The sequence below is a fragment of the Panulirus ornatus genome, chromosome 11 (genome assembly GCF_036320965.1).
Source record: "Panulirus ornatus isolate Po-2019 chromosome 11, ASM3632096v1, whole genome shotgun sequence".
Classification (NCBI taxonomy): Eukaryota; Metazoa; Arthropoda; class Malacostraca; order Decapoda; family Palinuridae; genus Panulirus; species Panulirus ornatus.
Window position 1 is genome coordinate 47,700,844 of NC_092234.1, and position 19,491 is coordinate 47,720,334.

The window sequence follows — 19,491 nt, forward strand, 5'->3', positions numbered from 1 at the left end:
TTGGGAAATGAATGCTGTGACCTTGGAGGGCAAGTAAGAAATGAATATATTGGTGGTATCATCCATGGAATGTTTAAACCTCTTTAATTGATTTCAGTCATATTTTGTACGGCCAAAATAACTAAAAGAAAAAAAAAATTCCACTTATTCTAGTGTTTATTCCCTGATATACATACAGAAACTTCGTATTTCAATATTTTTCGGATATTCCCAACTGTGAAATGTATTTCTAAGTGTCGCTCCGTTGAAGAGAAAATGAACAATTTTGCTAGTAAGGTGATGGATGCTGGCGAAGCTGCTCTCTTTTAAGATCAGCATCATGGGTTCTGTCTTAACCCAACATAAGTCAAGAAGAAGTTGAGGAACATTATGTTACACGAGAGCTGGGTGTGGGTAGATGGAGTACACGTCATTTGTTGGGCTCTGCAGTCACGTTTACTCTGCCTCCGTTTCAGTCTCTATGCAAATATATTGCATATTTATGCTTATGACGGGAACAGCTCTGGCGACGCGAGCAATGCTTGTGGTGGCGTCAGGATACCAGTAGATCTTAAAGGAGAACTGGCCTAGGATGGGTGTTTTGTGTGGCACTCTGCGGAGAATTGAACCCCACCCCTGAAAACACACAGTTGATGGTTAACAGTATAGTATTAGTATGAAAGGAGTATGGTATTAGTATGAAAGGAGTTTCTCAATGAACGAAAGGAGAAGTAGAGGCAGCATCGTTAGAAGTGCTGCTTACAAGAGCAGTCCTATGGTCACTTATCAAATGGGAAGTTCTTATCATTGACTAATTGAGGTGACCGGAACCCTGTCAGAGCTGTAGAACTATATTTCTATCATTGGTGAGGTTAAGATAGTTTTTCGATATCCTTTAAAGGAAGCGAATAGTGTGTAATTTTCTGTAAAAAAAATGGTTAAGTTTTCATGTTTTTTTTCATGCTGCATAACCATAAGGTTTCAGCACATCACAAAGTCCACAGAATCAGTCAGTCGAAGGCAGCCAGGTTCATGAGTTCATAATAAAATGATGGGCAGAAATGAAGTCAAGGTTATGTATTTCTGAACATGCTCCCAGACAGCAGTTCAGAAAGATAACTAAGATATGGTTTGATATCTTGTCTTCAAGTAAGAATACCATCCAATATTATACTGCAGTAATGTTTTGGAGATTTTTCCTCAATAACACTACCCTAGGCTTGTTAGGCAGGGATGTTATACCAACAGGCTTACATGTCTTGGATAATGCCCTACTTTGTTGACTTGAATATTTGAATATTTTTGTAAGGTGGCCACTGATATCACAGGCGAACATTAAGAGTTTTATGGGGTACTACATCAGTTGGGAATGCTTTATTAAGTGACAGTTTCTTGAATTAGCAACAATCCTGTTACCATTTGTTGGGAATGGCTGGCAAAGTAGAAAAAAATGGAACAGGTAGCTGCTTTGATTTTACATCTGATACTTGTAAAACGAGCTCTTCTGGCTTCTGCTAAATCATGATAGCTATCACTATGTAATTAAAACTTTTAGCATATATTTTATTTTCCCAAGAAAATCATTGATATACTTAATATTGGATATACTGAATATTTCATACCCAAAGCTGTAAAGTAAGCTTTCACTGAATTAGCTAATATTCACTAACTTATACATTGAATATGAAAATTCATCATTCATATTTTTAAAAGTTATTGCTCGCAATGCATGTGCAGTTATTGCTTTGGAAACCTAGAAATATCAGTTCCAATGGTGATTTTTTGTTTGGTTTGTCTTATTCGCTATCTGGTCTGTGTTTGGAAGACTCCATCTTCCTCTTGAATCTGCAGCACTGCATTATCAATGTCTTGATTTCAGCAGTGACGCATGTTGTATTATCTTGTTTGTCTGAAGGTTTTCACAGGTACACTGCTATAGTAGAGGACTAGTTGAGAGGACGAACTTACAATTCTGTACCTTTCTTTGATGATCTCATCCTACTGCTCACAAACTTCCCACTGGTGAAAGTGTTGCATATAAGAGTACAGTCATGGTCAGTACTGATGAATAAAAATGTTGCTGTGAGGATTCTTGGATTGGGTTAAGGTCACCAGTGGTGTGCCGCTGGGTTATGTCCTGGGACCATTGCTTTTTTTCATCTGAATGAGTGACTGACTGGCCAAAGGGATGTTTGTCGATGATGTCAAACTCATGAGGGAGGTAAAAATGTAAGGAGAACTGCATCAGCCGACAATGATACCTAAACAAAATCCAAAGTTGGTCTGATACATGCTAAAAGTAAATGTAAGGTAAAGAGGATGAGAAATGATGAAAGGAGGAGGAGGTCTCACTGTTAATATCATCATGTGGGAAATAAGCCACAGGAGTCTTTTGTATGAGAGGGACATAGGAGTTGATATCATCCCTAAACTGTTCACTAGAGTCCCGGTTTAGGAGAATGCTAAAGGAGACAAACTTTCTACTGGTAAATATTAGAACAACATTCATGTATAGAGATAAGGAAATATCCAGTGAGCTGTTTTCCTTCAGGATTGGGCCAGAACTATAATATGCTGTTTAGGTTTGGTCACCACGCTTAAAGAAGCACAAAGAACTAATGGAGAAGATACTGAAACTAAGAGACTTCAGTGGTATGGGAAGGCAAGTGGCCTTAAATTTATCCACCATGGAGGAGAGAAGAGTGAGGAGTGGCCTGATTTCAATCTTTTAAGTTTTGAGACCAACTTGACTTTAATCATGAAGTCTTCTTCAAAAGATTTAGGAATAGAGTAACAGGAGACCATAACATGAAATAAGAAGAAACTTATTAGAAAGGATGTAAATAATGGTTTAATGATTGTTAAGGGTAGTGGAGGCCTTACCAGACTCCAACTACTTGTGGTTACACTGTAAGTGAAAAGTCACCTTTACCATGGTTGTATTATCAGAATACAATCCTGTCGAAGACCTTCTCGCTCTAGAGTCTATTCTTGCCATAGTACTGAGTGTAGCGCAGCCTTGAAAGTGCAGAGGCCCCTGGAGAAGCAGTTCTGAGATTATGTAATAGATGATAAGATAAAGGGTAGTGGGAGAATATGATAAACTGTTAAGAGATAGTCAGTTTAGTTGGTGTACAGAATTCTACAGAGTTGTATGATAGTAGGGAAAGTTTAAGAGATGGAAACTCATAAGTTTACAACTCACTTCCAGAACAGTGAAATTAGTAATTACAAAAGAATAGGTAATTACATCTCACACTTAGAGGGAGGATCATTTCTTCCAAATAAATGTAATAATTTTAGTCCTAAGTTGTAGCATAACTGGTCAACCTTTTCATTCCTTATTTTAGTAGCACTACTATTATTATTATTATCATTATTATTTTTTTTTTTTTTTTTTTGCCGCTGTCTCCCGCGTTTGCAAGGTAGCGCAAGGAAACAGACGAAAGAAATGGCCCAACCCACCCCCATACACATGTATATACATACGTCCACACACGCAAATATACATACCTACACAGCTTTCCATGGTTTACCCCAGACGCTTCACATGCCTTGATTCAATCCACTGACAGCACGTCAACCCCGGTATACCACATCGCTCCAATTCACTCTATTCCTCGCCCTCCTTTCACCCTCCTGCATGTTCAGGCCCCAATCACACAAAATCTTTTTCACTCCATCTTTCCACCTCCAATTTGGTCTCCCTCTTCACCTCGTTCCCTCCACCTCCGACACATATATTCTCTTGGTCAATCTTTCCTCACTCATTCTCTCCATGTGCCCGAACCATTTCAAAACACCCTCTTCTGCTCTCTCAACCACGCTCTTTTTATTTCCACACATCTCTCTTACCCTTACGTTACTTACTCGATCAAACCACCTCACACCACACATTGTCCTCAAACATCTCATTTCCAGCACATCCATCCTCCTGCGCACAACTCTATCCATAGCCCACGCCTCGCAACCATACAACATTGTTGGAACCACTATTCCTTCAAACATATCCATTTTTGCTTTCCGAGATAATGTTCTCGACTTCCACACATTCTTCAAGGCTCCCAGAATTTTCGCCCCCTCCCCCACCCTATGATCCACTTCCGCTTCCATGGTTCCATCCGCTGCCAGATCCACTCCCAGATATCTAAAACACTTCACTTCCTCCAGTTTTTCTCCATTCAAACTCACCTCCCAATTGACTTGACCCTCAACCCTACTGTACCTAATAACCTTGCTCTTATTCACATTTACTCTTAACTTTCTTCTTTCACACACTTTACCAAACTCAGTCACCAGCTTCTGCAGTTTCTCACATGAATCAGCCACCAGCGCTGTATCATCAGCGAACAACAACTGACTCACTTCCCAAGCTCTCTCATCCCCAACAGACTTCATACTTGCCCCTCTTTCCAAAACTCTTGCATTCACCTCCCTAACAACTCCATCCATAAACAAATTAAACAACCATGGAGACATCACACACCCCTGCTGCAAACCTACATTCACTGAGAACCAATCACTTTCCTCTCTTCCTACACGTACACATGCCTTACATCCTCGATAAAAACTTTTCACTGCTTCTAACAACTTGCCTCCCACACCATATATTCTTAATACCTTCCACAGAGCATCTCTATCAACTCTATCATATGCCTTCTCCAGATCCATAAATGCTACATACAAATCCATTTGCTTTTCTAAGTATTTCTCACATATTATTATTATTATAATAGGGGAGAAAGAATTCTTCCCACGTACTCCCTGCGTGTCGTAGAATGCGACTAAAAGGGGAGGAAGCGGATGGCTGGAAATCCTCCCCTCTGTTTTTTTTTTTTTTTTTTTTTTTTTTTTTTTTTTTTTTTTTTGGATTTTACAACAGAAGGAACAGAGAAGGGGGCCAGGTGAAGATATTCCCTCAAGGGCCCAGTCCTCTGTTCTTAATGCTACCTCGCTAACTTGGGAAATGGCGAATAGTATGGAATTATTATTATTATTATTATTATTATTATTATTATTATTATTATGATGATGATGATGATGATGATGATGATGTATAACCCCAGGATCCTTTCATGGGGTTCTTGTAGCATTGAGGCAATGCAACAATTAAAAGTAGGGAAATGATGGACTTCTCCGTAGCTAGATGTTCCTAAGTGAGACTGTGCTCCCTTGTGTCAACTGACAATGATACAGTCATATTTACACCCATGAATAGTCCAGAGTAGCTGATATATCCATTAGTAATTGTGTGGCATTGTAATTTTCTGTGATATTGATTGTAGCCTTTGCCCTCTGGTGAGGCAGTCTTTATCTTTGAAAGTTTGATGTTTAGGAAATAAGTTTTCTGAATTGTAGCATTTCTTACCTTTGTGGTTGATACTTGTTTTATAGATTGGGACATAATAAGATGACTGGTCAGTTATCATGGTAATCAGATAGTGGAACTTGGGTCCACTCATCATCAAGTGTTACATAGTATGCAAGGGTTTATTGTTATGAGATAGCACAGTTTCTCTGTACTCACAGTTAGTGGTGCTTAGCAGACTGTAATCAGCTTCTGCCTTCTCGTAAACTTGTACAGAGTCACAGCAGTGATTGGTTAAATATCTGGGTTTTTAGATAAATGTTATCTTTCACAGTGTGTGACACATGAGTTATGATCATTTTGTCTCTTGCCAGTAGACTTTTACCCATCCAGCAGCATTTGCTTATCAGATGTCATGGTTTTAGAGTAACATAGATGTGCCCAGTTATTATTTTTGATTAGCTTTTGCTTTCTGTTGACAGTTCTTTACACATCAGTTGCATTGACTAGTCAGATATTGTGCTTGTTACTGGATTGTATTGACTATCTTTTTGATATTCATGACTGATTTAATTGGTGTTTGTTTCCTTCAAAGCCAGCATCATTTATGAAACACCTCAGGAAAAGCTGTGACTGGATTGTTCAAAAGTTCACGTGTGATGTGTAATGCTGGTTGAAGATCATTAACTGTAGGTATGGCTAGGTATATTGTTCCCAATTGTGGCAGAGATTCTGAGCATGTTTTTTAGAAGTTTTGGTGTAACAAAAAATTTTTAAATTACGGTGTGGATGTTATCACACTCTGCCTATATGCTCTTACACCATGAGTTGAAAAGATACCTTCAGCAGTGCTTTATCATTGTCAATGCATGAAAAGTAGTATATTCTTATTGAGGAATTTCTACCTCCAAAGGAGCCTGTCATTTTCTTGCTCCTGATTGGTTTGCAGCCTTAACACTGCAGGAGCCTCATAAAAAGGTCCTAAGATTGCAAGATTTGTTTGATTGAGTATGATATGGTTTGTATCACTTGGAGGCTTCTTATTTTTTCTGTTGGAGTGTTGCCTTAGCTGCATGCACCATATAGTGTGAAAATGAGAGTCCTCTCATATGTAAATGACCTCACAATCACATCACAGCATCCTACCACTACCCAGGCAACAGCATATATGTAACAGTACATCACAAAGTTAGAGCACTGGCTCACTGATTAAAGAATGTCCTCATCTCCACAGAAATCCAGTGTCACCCTCCTTTCCTTGACCAACATGAATCCATCTTGCACACTTTCATGTCCCTGCATGGCCAACAACTTCCAAGTAAAAAAAAATCCAACCTTACTGGGTATCACATGTGAACGCACACATGACACTCACTCCTCACACCACAGACATCAACACAGAAGTCATATATAGATTTACTGCTTAGATGTACTGCCATCAAAGCATTGGTATCAGATGTGAACTAGGAGAGGAATCCCTTGGTATCGTTTTCAAACAGTTCACCCACTCCACCCTAAACCATGCCTCACCTACCTGGTCATTCAGCATCAAAAATCAAATATATCAAAGGTGCTAACCAAGTAAAGCAGAGAACAAACAATGGCTGCCTTGCAACCGATGACATTCAGCCCTTGCAAAAAAAAGAAAAAAAGATTATTTCCAAAATAGTCTTACCTCAATATGCACACCACTCTGTTCTTTACAACAAACTTAAACCCTTCTTATCCAATCCACTTCATTACCAACTGCCAACCACCCAGATGAAATGCAAAGCATACTCTTGATTCAGAACTCAACATCCTATACCTATAGATTCCCCCATACATATACACCGGTTCCTGCATTAGCAAGGTAGCATTAAGAACAGAAGACTGAGCCATAGATGGAATATCCTCACTTAGCCTCCTTCTCTGTTCCTTCTTTTAGAAAATTAAAAATGGGAGGGTAGGATTTCCAGCCCCCCATTCCCTCCTCTTTTAGTCGCCTAGAATAACAAGATTTATGTCTTGACCATGTGTACTTTGACTATGATTAATGTAATTACAGAAATCCTTATTACAATTTAATCCATTATGTATCTTATATGTTAAAAGTATGGAGAGATATTTGTATAATTGATCAATATAGAGAACTTTCAGTTCGTGAAATACTTCTGACTTTTTTTTAGCTAATTTGTAGTTATTACTTTTTGCATAACATTTGTATGTTCTTATTACTTTTTTTGCATAACATTTGTATGTTCTACAAGTTGTGCCCCAGAGTGATATAGTTGAGGGTACTCCAAAGAATGCTAAATGCTCCTCAATGCTGACATTGTAAGCATTTCACAGATTTTATGCAGTATGCCCCAAATTGTAGCTAGTTTTGTTTTCACATTTGCAATGTTCCTGCCATGTTGATGTGTTGTCAATTGTTACATCTTAGGAACTTGTTTGTTAACCGGTTACTTTAATCGGTACCTCCATTTACAAGTTGCTGTTATGTTTCACCAATGCTATCCTATTGGAGTGCATATAATGGGTCTAAGTGAAATTTAATGCTTATTTTAACCAGCCTAATTATTTATTTTCACAAGTTCATTATTAAGTTCAGTTATGAGTATGGACAATTTTGTACAATATTTTATCTTCATACTAGCTTATATCATCTGGATATATAATGTAGTTTAACTTCATACTAGCATTGATTGTGTCATTAATGTATACAAGAAAAAGTAGAGGTCCTAAAGTTGAGCCATGTAGAACACCAGTAATATTTGATTTGCTGGATGATTCCTGATTGTGCACAACATAATGTTGTCTGTTTCCAAGCTATGAAGAAAATGATTTTAAGGCATTTCCAGCCTCACTATGTCTCCTTTAATTTTCCAATAGATTACTGAGACCTGAGGAATCAAAGGCTGTCGAAAAACTGGTAAAATTCCAACAACACACTCTTATGCAGTGCTTCATTAATTGATTTAAGTTTAAAGCAATTGAAGCAGCAGTTTCTGCTGGTGTATTTGAAAGGAGGCCTTGTTAGTGCAGGAATGTGACAAGTCACACACACATTCTTTCGAATGTTTGATGTATTACCGGTAAAACACGTATAGGCCAATAGGTGTTAACGTCATCATTGTCACATGATTTGAATAGTTGGGGGTACACAGAGTAATTTGGAGAGCATGTGAAAAAAAAAATCCTATTCTGAAATGTAATAATACGGGTCAAGATGGGGGTGTACGGGCTAAAAAGATGATAATAAGGGTCAAACTGGGGCTGTATGAGAGCAAGACTTTAATAATGGCATGCCCAGCAATGTCGTTGTGACCAGATTCCGAGTCTTTTTAAACAAGTAATAATATATGTCAGCTGGTGTGTGTGTGTGTGTATGTGGTAAGTGAAGTTGAGGGACAAGGACACGTCAGGTGTTGGGGGTGGGGTGGGGTATGAAAATCAGTGAAAACTCAAGTCACACCAGACCAGACATTTTGGCTTATTGATCATCCTATTGTTTACAAAAATGGTAATTAAGGTAGTCTCCTAACAGTACAATTATTATGACTGGTTTTGGTCAGATGGTATCCCAAAAAGCATTGTTTCTTTCCGACATTAAAATTTCAGTGATAACCTACCAAGTTTTTGTCTAGCATTCCCCTCTTCATTATTATCCCTGTTACTGATTGTTTCTTTGCTTGTCTTACATAGTTAATTCACTAGGATAATTGGTATAATGAGAACCATTGAGATGCCTTTAACTGTTTGAGATTTTTGTATGCATTGAGGTTGTGATGGCAAAAGTGATTTATATGGTTTATCTGAGATGCCTTTAACTGTATGAGATTTTTTTTGTCTTATAATGCTGGTAGAATTATTTTTTATCTGCTGTATTAGGGCAAACATGAGCATACAGTGCGTCCCAAGCTGTTCTATCGACTTTTGTATAATTTTGTAGTGGATTGTGAGTGGTTGATGAAAACACGGGAAAGTGACCAGTAGTGGTGGAATAAACAATATAATTTGACATATATTTGCGTGTGTGGACGTTTATGTATATACATGTGTATGTGGGTGGGTTGGGCCATTCTATCGTCTGTTTCCTTGCGCTACCTCGCTAACGCGGGAGACAGCGACAAAGCAAAATAAATAAATAAATAAATATATGATTTAATTAGTCCATTTATTGTCTAATGCTGTGGCTGAACTTCCACACACTCGACATGGTTACTTTTGGGAAACACATGGTGGTAGGACGCGATAGTTGGACTCCAATAGTTTTATTGCCTCAACTTATGTAGGTATTCATTAAAAAAAAAAAAAAATCAGGCGTGTGTGACATACATTCTCGACTGCTTCACTGTGGGAGGATGGGAATAAACATTACGTCTAACATTGTACACACCATTAGTATTTACGCTCACGCCATCACACTTTTAATATATGACGCAGTGAACGAAACTTTTGGGGGGAGCTGAACGATGACCACTGAAACACACACCTGTTGGGTTTGCCTTGAGGAATGGCTCTCGCACAACCTGTTCAGTAGGGAAAGGATGAATTGCAGTCGTTATTTAAACCCTTTTGTTTTACTCGCAGTTTAATTACCCAGGAAGCTAGCTGCTGAGCATCTATTAAGTATGATTCTACAGCACGTCAATTGTTCCATGTAGTATTTCACAGTTTACAGCCCGTAACACACACACACACACACACACACACACATATATATATATATATATATATATATATATATATATATATATATATATATATATATATATACATATATATATATATATATATATATATATATATATATATATATATATATATATATATATATATATACGTCAGCACCTCACAAAAGTGCACCCATAATAATGTGGTAAGGAAGCAGGTCTTTAGTTTGGGAATGTAGTTACTGCATTGTAGTGGTGGTGGTTTGCTTCACATGAAGTTATTAAAAGGTATTGCATCCTGTCCGCTGTTTCGTGTCGATTTTAATGATACGCAGGGTGTACTAGGTGATTCTAAAAATTAGTATCGCACAAGGGAAATTGAATAATCTGGTAAAATGGGTGAGTAACAAAATGTCGGGTGGCCCAGGCAAAGGACATTGTGTCATTTGCCCAGTTGTTCTTAACGGTGTTGGGAGGATGAGTATGATAACGTTGGATATACTCGGTAAGTGATTTCAAAGCTAATCTCCGACACGAAAAATATGAAGAGGTCCTTGTAATCTTATCAACGAATGCAGTGGCCACCACACTATACCGCACTCACGCCACATGTGCTCCATGAGAAAGCATACCATTGGCCACATTTTCACTGACGTCTTTTATTATGATGTGTCCCATGTTGAATCCCTATCACTTGTTCAGAAGAAATTGAAACCAATGACGCTGCTTAATAAGTGGATATATATATATATATATGTATATATATATATATATATATATATATATATATATATATATATATATATATATATATATATATTTTTTTTTTTTTTTTTTTTTACTTTGTCGCTGTCTCCCGCGTTTGCGAGGTAGCGCAAGGAAACAGACGAAAGAAATGCCCCCCCCCCCATACACATGTACATACACACGTCCACACACGCAAATATACATACCTACACAGCTTTCCATGGTTTACCCCAGACGCTTCACATACCTTGATTCACTCCACTGACAGCACGTCAACCCCTGTATACCACATCGCTCCAATTCACTCTATTCCTTGCCCTCCTTACACCCTCCTGCATGTTCAGGCCCCGATCACACAAAATCTTTTTCACTCCATCTTTCCACCTCCAATTTGGTCTCCCTCTTCTCCTCGTTCCCTCCACCTCCGACACATATATCCTCTTGGTCAATCTTTCCTCACTCATTCTCTCCATGTGCCCAAACCATTTCAAAACACCCTCTTCTGCTCTCTCAACCACGCTCTTTTTATTTCCACACATCTCTCTTACCCTTACGTTACTTACTCGATCAAACCACCTCACACCACACATTGTCCTCAAACATCTCATTTCCAGCACATCCATCCTCCTGCGCACAACTCTATCCATAGCCCACGCCTCGCAACCATACAACATTGTTGGAACCACTATTCCTTCAAACATACCCATTTTTGCTTTCCGAGATAATGTTCTCGACTTCCACACATTTTTCAAGGCTCCCAAAATTTTCGCCCCCTCCCCCACCCTATGATCCACTTCCGCTTCCATGGTTCCATCCGCTGACAGATCCACTCCCAGATATCTAAAACACTTCACTTCCTCCAGTTTTTCTCCATTCAAACTCACCTCCCAATTGACTTGACCCTCAACCCTACTGTACCTAATAACCTTGCTCTTATTCACATTTACTCTTAACTTTCTTCTTCCACACACTTTACCAAACTCAGTCACCAGCTTCTGCAGTTTCTCACATGAATCAGCCACCAGCGCTGTATCATCAGCGAACAACAACTGACTCACTTCCCAAGCTCTCTCATCCCCAACAGACTTCATACTTGCCCCTCTTTCCAGGACTCTTGCATATATATATATATATATATATTTATTTTCATTTTGCTTTGTCGCTGTCTCCCGCGTTTGCGAGGTAGCGCAAGGAAACAGACGAAAGAAATGGCCCAACCCACCCCCATACACATATATATACATACACGGTCACACACGCAAATATACATACCTATACATCTCAATGTACACATATATATACACACACAGACACATACATATATACCCATGCACACAGTTCACACTGTCTGCCTTTATTCATTCCATCGCCACCTCGCCACACATGAAATCCCCCCCCCCCAAGGTAGCGCTAGGAAAAGACAACAAAAGCCACATTCGTTCGCAGTTTCTAGTTGGCATGTGTAATGCACCGAAATCACAGCTCTCTCTCCACATCCAGGTCCCACAAAACTTTCCATGGTTTACCCCAGACGCTTCACGTGCCCTAGTTCAATCCATTGACAGCACGTCGACCCTGGCATACAACATAGTTCCAATTCACTCTATTCCTTGCACGCCTTTCACCCTCCTGTATGTTCAGGCCCTGATCGCTCAAAATCTTTTTCACTCCATCCTTCCACCTCCAATTTGGTCTCCCACTTCTCGTTCCCTCCACCTCTTGACTCACATATCCTCTATGTCAATTTTTCCTCACCCATTCTCTCCATGTGACCAAACCATTTCAATATATGTATATATTCTTTCTTTTTCAAACTTCGCCATTTCCTGCATTAGCAAGGTAGCATTAAGAACAGAGGACTGGGCCTCTGAGGAATATCCTCACCTGGCCTCATTCTCTGTTCCTCCTTTTGGAAAATTAAAAAAAAACGAGAGGGGAGGATTTCCAGCCCCCCGCTCCCTCCCCTTTTAGTCGCCTTCTACGACACGCAGGGAATACGTGGGAAGTATTCTTTCTCCCCTGTCCCCAGGGATAATATATATTTCTTTCTTTATTTATTTTGCTTTGTCGCTGTCTCCCGCGTTCGCGAGGTAGCGCAAGGAAACAGACGAAAGAAATGGCCCAACCCACCCCCATACACATGTATATACATACACGTCCACACACGCAAATATACATACCCATACATCTCAATGTACACATATATATTCCCACACAGACATATACATATATACACATGCACACAATTCACACTGTCTACCTATATTCATTCCCATCGCCACCTCGCCACCCATGGAATAACATCCCCCTCCCCCCTCATGTGTGCGAGGTAGCGCTAGGAAAAGACAACAAAGGCCCCATTCGTTCACATTCAGTCTCTAGCTGTTATGCAATAATGCCCAAAAACACAGCTCCCTTTTCACATCCAGGCCCCACACAACTTTCCATGGTTTACCCCAGACACTTCACATGCCCTGATTCAATCCATTGACTGCACGTCGACCCTGGTATACCACATCGATCCAATTTACTCTATTCCTTGCCCGCCTTTCACCCTCCTGCATGTTCTGGCCCCGATCACTCAAAATCTTTTTCACTCCATCTTTCCACTTCCAATTTGGTCTCCCACTTCTCGTTCCCTCCACCTCCGACACATATATCCTCTTGGTCAATCTTTCCTCACTCATTCTCTCCATGTGCCCAAACCATTTCTAAACACCCTCTTCTGCTCTCTCAACCATGCTCTTTTTATTCCCACACATCTCTCTTACCCTTACATTTCTTACTCGGTCAAACCACCTCACACCACATATTGTCCTCAAACATCTCATTTCCAGCACATCCACCCTCCTGCGCACTACTCTATCCATAGCCCACGCCTCGCAACCATACAACATTGTTGGAACCACTATTCCTTCAAACATACCCATTTTTGCTTTCGGAGATAATGTTCTCGACCTCCACACATTCTTCAAGGCTCCCAGGATTTTCGCCCCCTCCCCCACCCTATGATTCACTTCCGCTTCCATGGTTCCATCTGCTGCCAGATCCACTCCCAGATATCTAAAACACTTTATATACATATATATATATATTATATATATATATATATATATATATATATATATATATATATATATATATATATATATATATATATATATATATATGTGTGTACGTGTAGGAAGAGAGGAAAGTGATTGGTTCTCAGTGAATGTAGGTTTGCGGCAGGGGTGTGTGATGTCTCCATGGTTGTTTAATTTGTTTATGGATGGGGTTGTTAGGGAGGTAAATGCAAGAGTTTTGGAAAGAGGGGCAAGTATGAAGTCTGTTGGGGATGAGAGAGCTTGGGAAGTGAGTCAGTTGTTGTTCGCTGATGATACAGCGCTGGTGGCTGATTCATGTGAGAAACTGCAGAAGCTGGTGACTGAGTTTGGTAAAGTGTGTGGAAGAAGAAAGTTAAGAGTAAATGTGAATAAGAGCAAGGTTATTAGGTACAGTAGGGTTGAGGGTCAAGTCAATTGGGAGGTGAGTTTGAATGGAGAAAAACTGGAGGAAGTGAAGTGTTTTAGATATCTGGGAGTGGATCTGGCAGCGGATGGAACCATGGAAGCGGAAGTGGATCATAGGGTGGGGGAGGGGGCGAAAATTCTGGGGGCCTTGAAGAATGTGTGGAAGTCGAGAACATTATCTCGGAAAGCAAAAATGGGTATGTTTGAAGGAATAGTGGTTCCAACAATGTTGTATGGTTGCGAGGCGTGGGCTATGGATAGAGTTGTGCGCAGGAGGATGGATGTGCTGGAAATGAGATGTTTGAGGACAATGTGTGGTGTGAGGTGGTTTGATCGAGTGAGTAACGTAAGGGTAAGAGAGATGTGTGGAAATAAAAAGAGCGTGGTTGAGAGAGCAGAAGAGGGTGTTTTGAAGTGGTTTGGGCACATGGAGAGAATGAGTGAGGAAAGATTGACCAAGAGGATATATGTGTCGGAGGTGGAGGGAACGAGGAGAAGAGGGAGACCAAATTGGAGGTGGAAAGATGGAGTGAAAAAGATTTTGTGTGATCGGGGCCTGAACATGCAGGAGGGTGAAAGGAGGGCAAGGAATAGAGTGAATTGGAGCGATGTGGTATACCGGGGTTGACGTGCTGTCAGTGGATTGAATCAAGGCATGTGAAGCGTCTGGGGTAAACCATGGAAAGCTGTGTAGGTATGTATATTTGCGTGTGTGGACGTATGTATATACATGTGTATGGGGGGGGGTTGGGCCATTTCTTTCGTCTGTTTCCTTGAGCTACCTCGCAAACGCAGGAGACAGCGACAAAGTATAAAAAGAAGAAAAAAAAAAATATATATATATATATATATATATATATATATATATATATATTTTTTTTTTGCTTTGTCGCTGTCTCCTGCGTTTGCGAGGTAGCGCAAGGAAACAGACGAAAGAAATGGCCCAACCCACCCCCCCCATACACATGTATATACATACGTCCACACATGCAAATATACATACCTACACAGCTTTCCATGGTTTACCCCAGACGCTTCACATTCCTTGATTCAATCCACTGACAGCACGTCAACCCCGGTATACCACATCGCTCCAATTCACTCTATTCCTTGCCCTCCTTTCACCCTCCTGCATGTTCAGGCCCCGATCACACAAAATCTTTTTCACTCCATCTTTCCACCTCCAATTTGGTCTCCCTCTTCTCCTCGTTCCCTCCACCTCCGACACATATATCCTCTTGGTCAATCTTTCCTCACTCATTCTCTCCATGTGACCAAACCATTTCAAAACACCCTCTTCTGCTCTCTGAACCACGCTCTTTTTATTTCCAAACATCTCTCTTACCCTTACGTTACTTACTCGATCAAACCACCTCACACCACACATTGTCCTCAAACATCTCATTTCCAGCACATCCATCCTCCTGCGCACAACTCTATCCATAGTCCACGCCTCGCAACCATACAACATTGTTGGAACCACTATTCCTTCAAACATACCCATTTTTGCTTTCCGAGATAATGTTCTCGACTTCCACACATTCTTCAAGGCTCCCAGAATTTTCGCCCCCTCCCTCACCCTATGATCCACTTCCGCTTCCATGTTTCCATCCGCTGCCAGATCCACTCCCAGATATCTAAAACACTTCACTTCCTCCAGTTTTTCTCCATTCAAACTCACCTCCCAATTGACTTGACCCTCAACCCTACTGTACCTAATAACCTTGCTCTTTTTCACATTTACTCTTAACTTTCTTCTTTCACACACTTTACCAAACTCAGTCACCAGCTTCTGCAGTTTCTCACATGAATCAGCCACCAGTGCTGTATCATCAGCGAACAACAACTGACTCACTTCCCAAGCTCTCTCATCCCCAACAGACTTCATCCTTGCCCCTCTTTCCAAAACTCTTGCATTCACCTCCCTAACCTCCATATATATATATATATATATATGGAGGTTAGGGAGGTAATTTGTATGTAGCATTTATGGATCTGGAGAAGGCATATGATAGATTTGATAGAGATGCTCTGTGGAAGGTATTAAGAATATATGGTGTGGGAGGAAAGTTGTTAGAAGCAGTGAAAAGTTTTTATCGAGGATGTAAGGTATGTGTACGTGTAGGAAGAGAGGAAAGTGATTGGTTCTCAGTGAATGTAGGTTTGCGGCAGGGGTGTGTGATGTCTCCATGGTTGTTTAATTTGTTTATGGATGGGGTTGTTAGGGAGGTAAATGCGAGAGTTTTGGAAAGAGGGGCAAGTATGAAGTCTGTTGGGGATGAGAGAGCTTGGGAAGTGAGTCAGTTGTTGTTCGCTGATGATACAGCGCTGGTGGCTGATTCATGTGAGAAACTGCAGAAGCTGGTGACTGAGTTTGGAAAAGTGTGTGGAAGAAGAAAGTTAAGAGTAAATGTGAATAAGAGCAAGGTTATTAGGTACAGTAGGGTTGAGGGTCAAGTCAATTGGGAGGTGAGTTTGAATGGAGAAAAACTGGAGGAAGTGAAGTGTTTTAGATATCTGGGAGTGGATCTGGCAGCAGATGGAACCATGGAAGCGGAAGTGGATCATAGGGTGGGGGAGGGGGCGAAAATCCTGGGGGCCTTGAAGAATGTGTGGAAGTCGAGAACATTATCTCGGAAAGCAAAAATGGGTATGTTTGAAGGAATAGTGGTTCCAACAATGTTGTATGGTTGCGAGGTGTGGGCTATGGATAGAGTTGTGCGCAGGAGGATGGATGTGCTGGAAATGAGATGTTTGAGGACAATGTGTGGTGTGAGGTGGTTTGATCGAGTGAGTAACGTAAGGGTAAGAGAGATGTGTGGAAATAAAAAGAGCGTGGTTGAGAGAGCAGAAGAGGGTGTTTTGAAGTGGTTTGGGCACATGGAGAGGATGAGTGAGGAAAGATTGACCAAGAGGATATATGTGTTGGAGGTGGAGCGAACAAGGAGAAGAGGGAGACCAAATTGGAGGTGGAAAGATGGAGTGAAAAAGATTTTGTGTGATCGGGGCCTGAACATGCAGGAGGGTGAAAGGCGGGCAAGGAATAGAGTGAATTGGAGCGATGTGGTATACCGGGGTTGACGTGCTGTCAGTGAATTGAAGCAGGGCATGTGAAGCGTCTGGGGTAAACCATGGAAAGCTGTGTAGGTATGTATATTTGCGTGTGTGGACGTATGTATATACATGTGTATGGGGGGGGGGGTTGGGCCATTTCTTTATATATATATATATATATATATTACATGTTGATTACATGTTGCAGAAAGACTTCGTTGGGACCAGCATGTAGAAAGAAATTTAATAAGATATATCATTCTACTCATTGATTAGAACAGTTAAGCTACCAGTGCATAAAATTGGGATGTATGCTGGGGTAGCCAGTAGGAAGAAACTAATGAAGTGCTATTAAAAAAAATGACATCCTGCATGAAGGTTACTATATATCCTCATTAATGTTACCTTCATAAAATTTATAGCAAATGCATTCATTCCACTACTCCATGTTAGGATCATCAGAGGCAGCCCGAACACATCGTGCTTCCCCTTCCTCTACCCTCACACAATGTTTTTCTTCCCACCATCCTCACCCCCTCTACCCTCACACAACGTTTTCCTTCCCACCACCCTCGCCCCCTTTACCCTCACACAACCTTTTCCTTCCCACCACCCTCACCCCAACCACAAACCCCACCCATGGTGATTCCACATCAGGCAGTTCAGTCATTGTCAAATAGTGGGTGTTGTCATTCATCATTAGTCTTTCATTAAAGCCACATCCATTTATGAATTTCTGTTATTCCCTACATGGGTCAAGGCAACAACAATACCACCCTTAGTGTCATGGAGTCAAAGGATGAATGGCTGGGTCTCACTTCCAGAAATCGGAGAACTGTTATTTTTGCCCACGTTTGGCTTCGAACTCACAAGTTCATATTCCTAGGCTCCCGCGCCTCGGAAAGGAATGGGTGACATTGCAAATAACTAGTTAGTTTCTTGAAACCAAAGTTAACACCACATATAGAGACATCGTGGATACCAGTAACACCTCAGGATGATAAGCAAAATTCCAGACAAAGAAATTTTAGAAGTGGCTTGAAGTAATAGCTTCAAAGTCACATGTTGATTCTCTTTGGTTCACACCTCACGGAAAAGGAAGGATTGTCAGTGCTCACTGCCCCAGTTGGAAGTTGTGGTGGCTTTAACTGTACATCTCTGTTAGCCACTGTTTTTCCACTGTCATTAGTAACTGATAGCAGCACTGTAGTTGGGAATATAAGAGTAAACACGGGAATGTGATGAAAGTATTTGTGTATTGGTAATTTGAAAAAATTAGCATGTTTTAAGGCACAAATTTAGCCAAATTGCACAGTTTCCTTGTAATGAGTCACTGCATCTTTATATTGATATTTTATAATGTGCATCATCAATACTATTGTTTTTTTAAATGATAATGATGTCATTAGCTCAAAGTATCAGTTGTGTATATGTTTTGTCAGCAAAATAACAGAAAGTTAGAGAATATATACAAATGATTTTATTTGAAAATGAATTATCTTTATAACTTCATTATTTTCCTTGTCTACAGGTCCGACTTCAAACTCAGCCCACACCGGAGCCAGGTCAGAAGCCACTCTACAAAGGAACCTGGGATTGTGCTTTAAAAACAGTTCGCAATGAAAGCTTCTTTGGACTCTATAAAGGTAACTTTTAAAATAATTATTTTCATTAATAGATGATAGGTGTTAGATTAACACCTTTTAAATTCATAATTTTCATAAACACGCTATTAGATAGGCATGTGAACTGCTGAAAGCCCCAATTGATATGAGCTAATGTGTATTGAAGTTTTATATGATTTTACAATAATATCCCAGGTTGACGAGTAAAAGTATGCCTTGTTGAAGGGAATGAATTATTACCGATGTATTTAGGTAACCTTAGAATTTGATATTGTATAGTTATGGAGGGTTTTGCATCAATGAGCAGCACACAATCTGTCAAACTTTTTTTTCTCTTCTTTCACAATTTTTCATTCGCATATTTCTTGTGCTGGAAAAAGCTGTTGCATGGAATAAACCCCCTTCAGCATGGACTTCCACAATATAACTTCCATTCTGATTTACTACAGGCATTCCTCATTTACATTCTTATCAGTTTCATCACATCCCTTCTTCACATTCATATCACCCATTGGAATTGCCTACCTCTCCTTCTCAAACCCATTTCTCTGGAACCCTTCATCTCATTCTTACTTTACACAGTCTTCATATTCACCAGTGCATAAACA

General features: G+C 40.2%; 1 protein-coding gene across 2 annotated transcripts in view; it reads left to right on the plus strand.

The window, feature by feature from the left end:
* Positions 1 to 19,491, plus strand: part of LOC139751476 (mitochondrial carnitine/acylcarnitine carrier protein-like) — a 41,188-nt gene that overhangs the window by 6,199 nt on the left and 15,498 nt on the right. For both annotated transcript variants that reach the window (XM_071666930.1, XM_071666929.1), the window contains exon 2: positions 18,790 to 18,904. In XM_071666930.1, the coding sequence (XP_071523031.1) occupies positions 18,790 to 18,904 (115 nt within the window). The remainder of the gene's footprint in view (positions 1 to 18,789; positions 18,905 to 19,491) is intronic.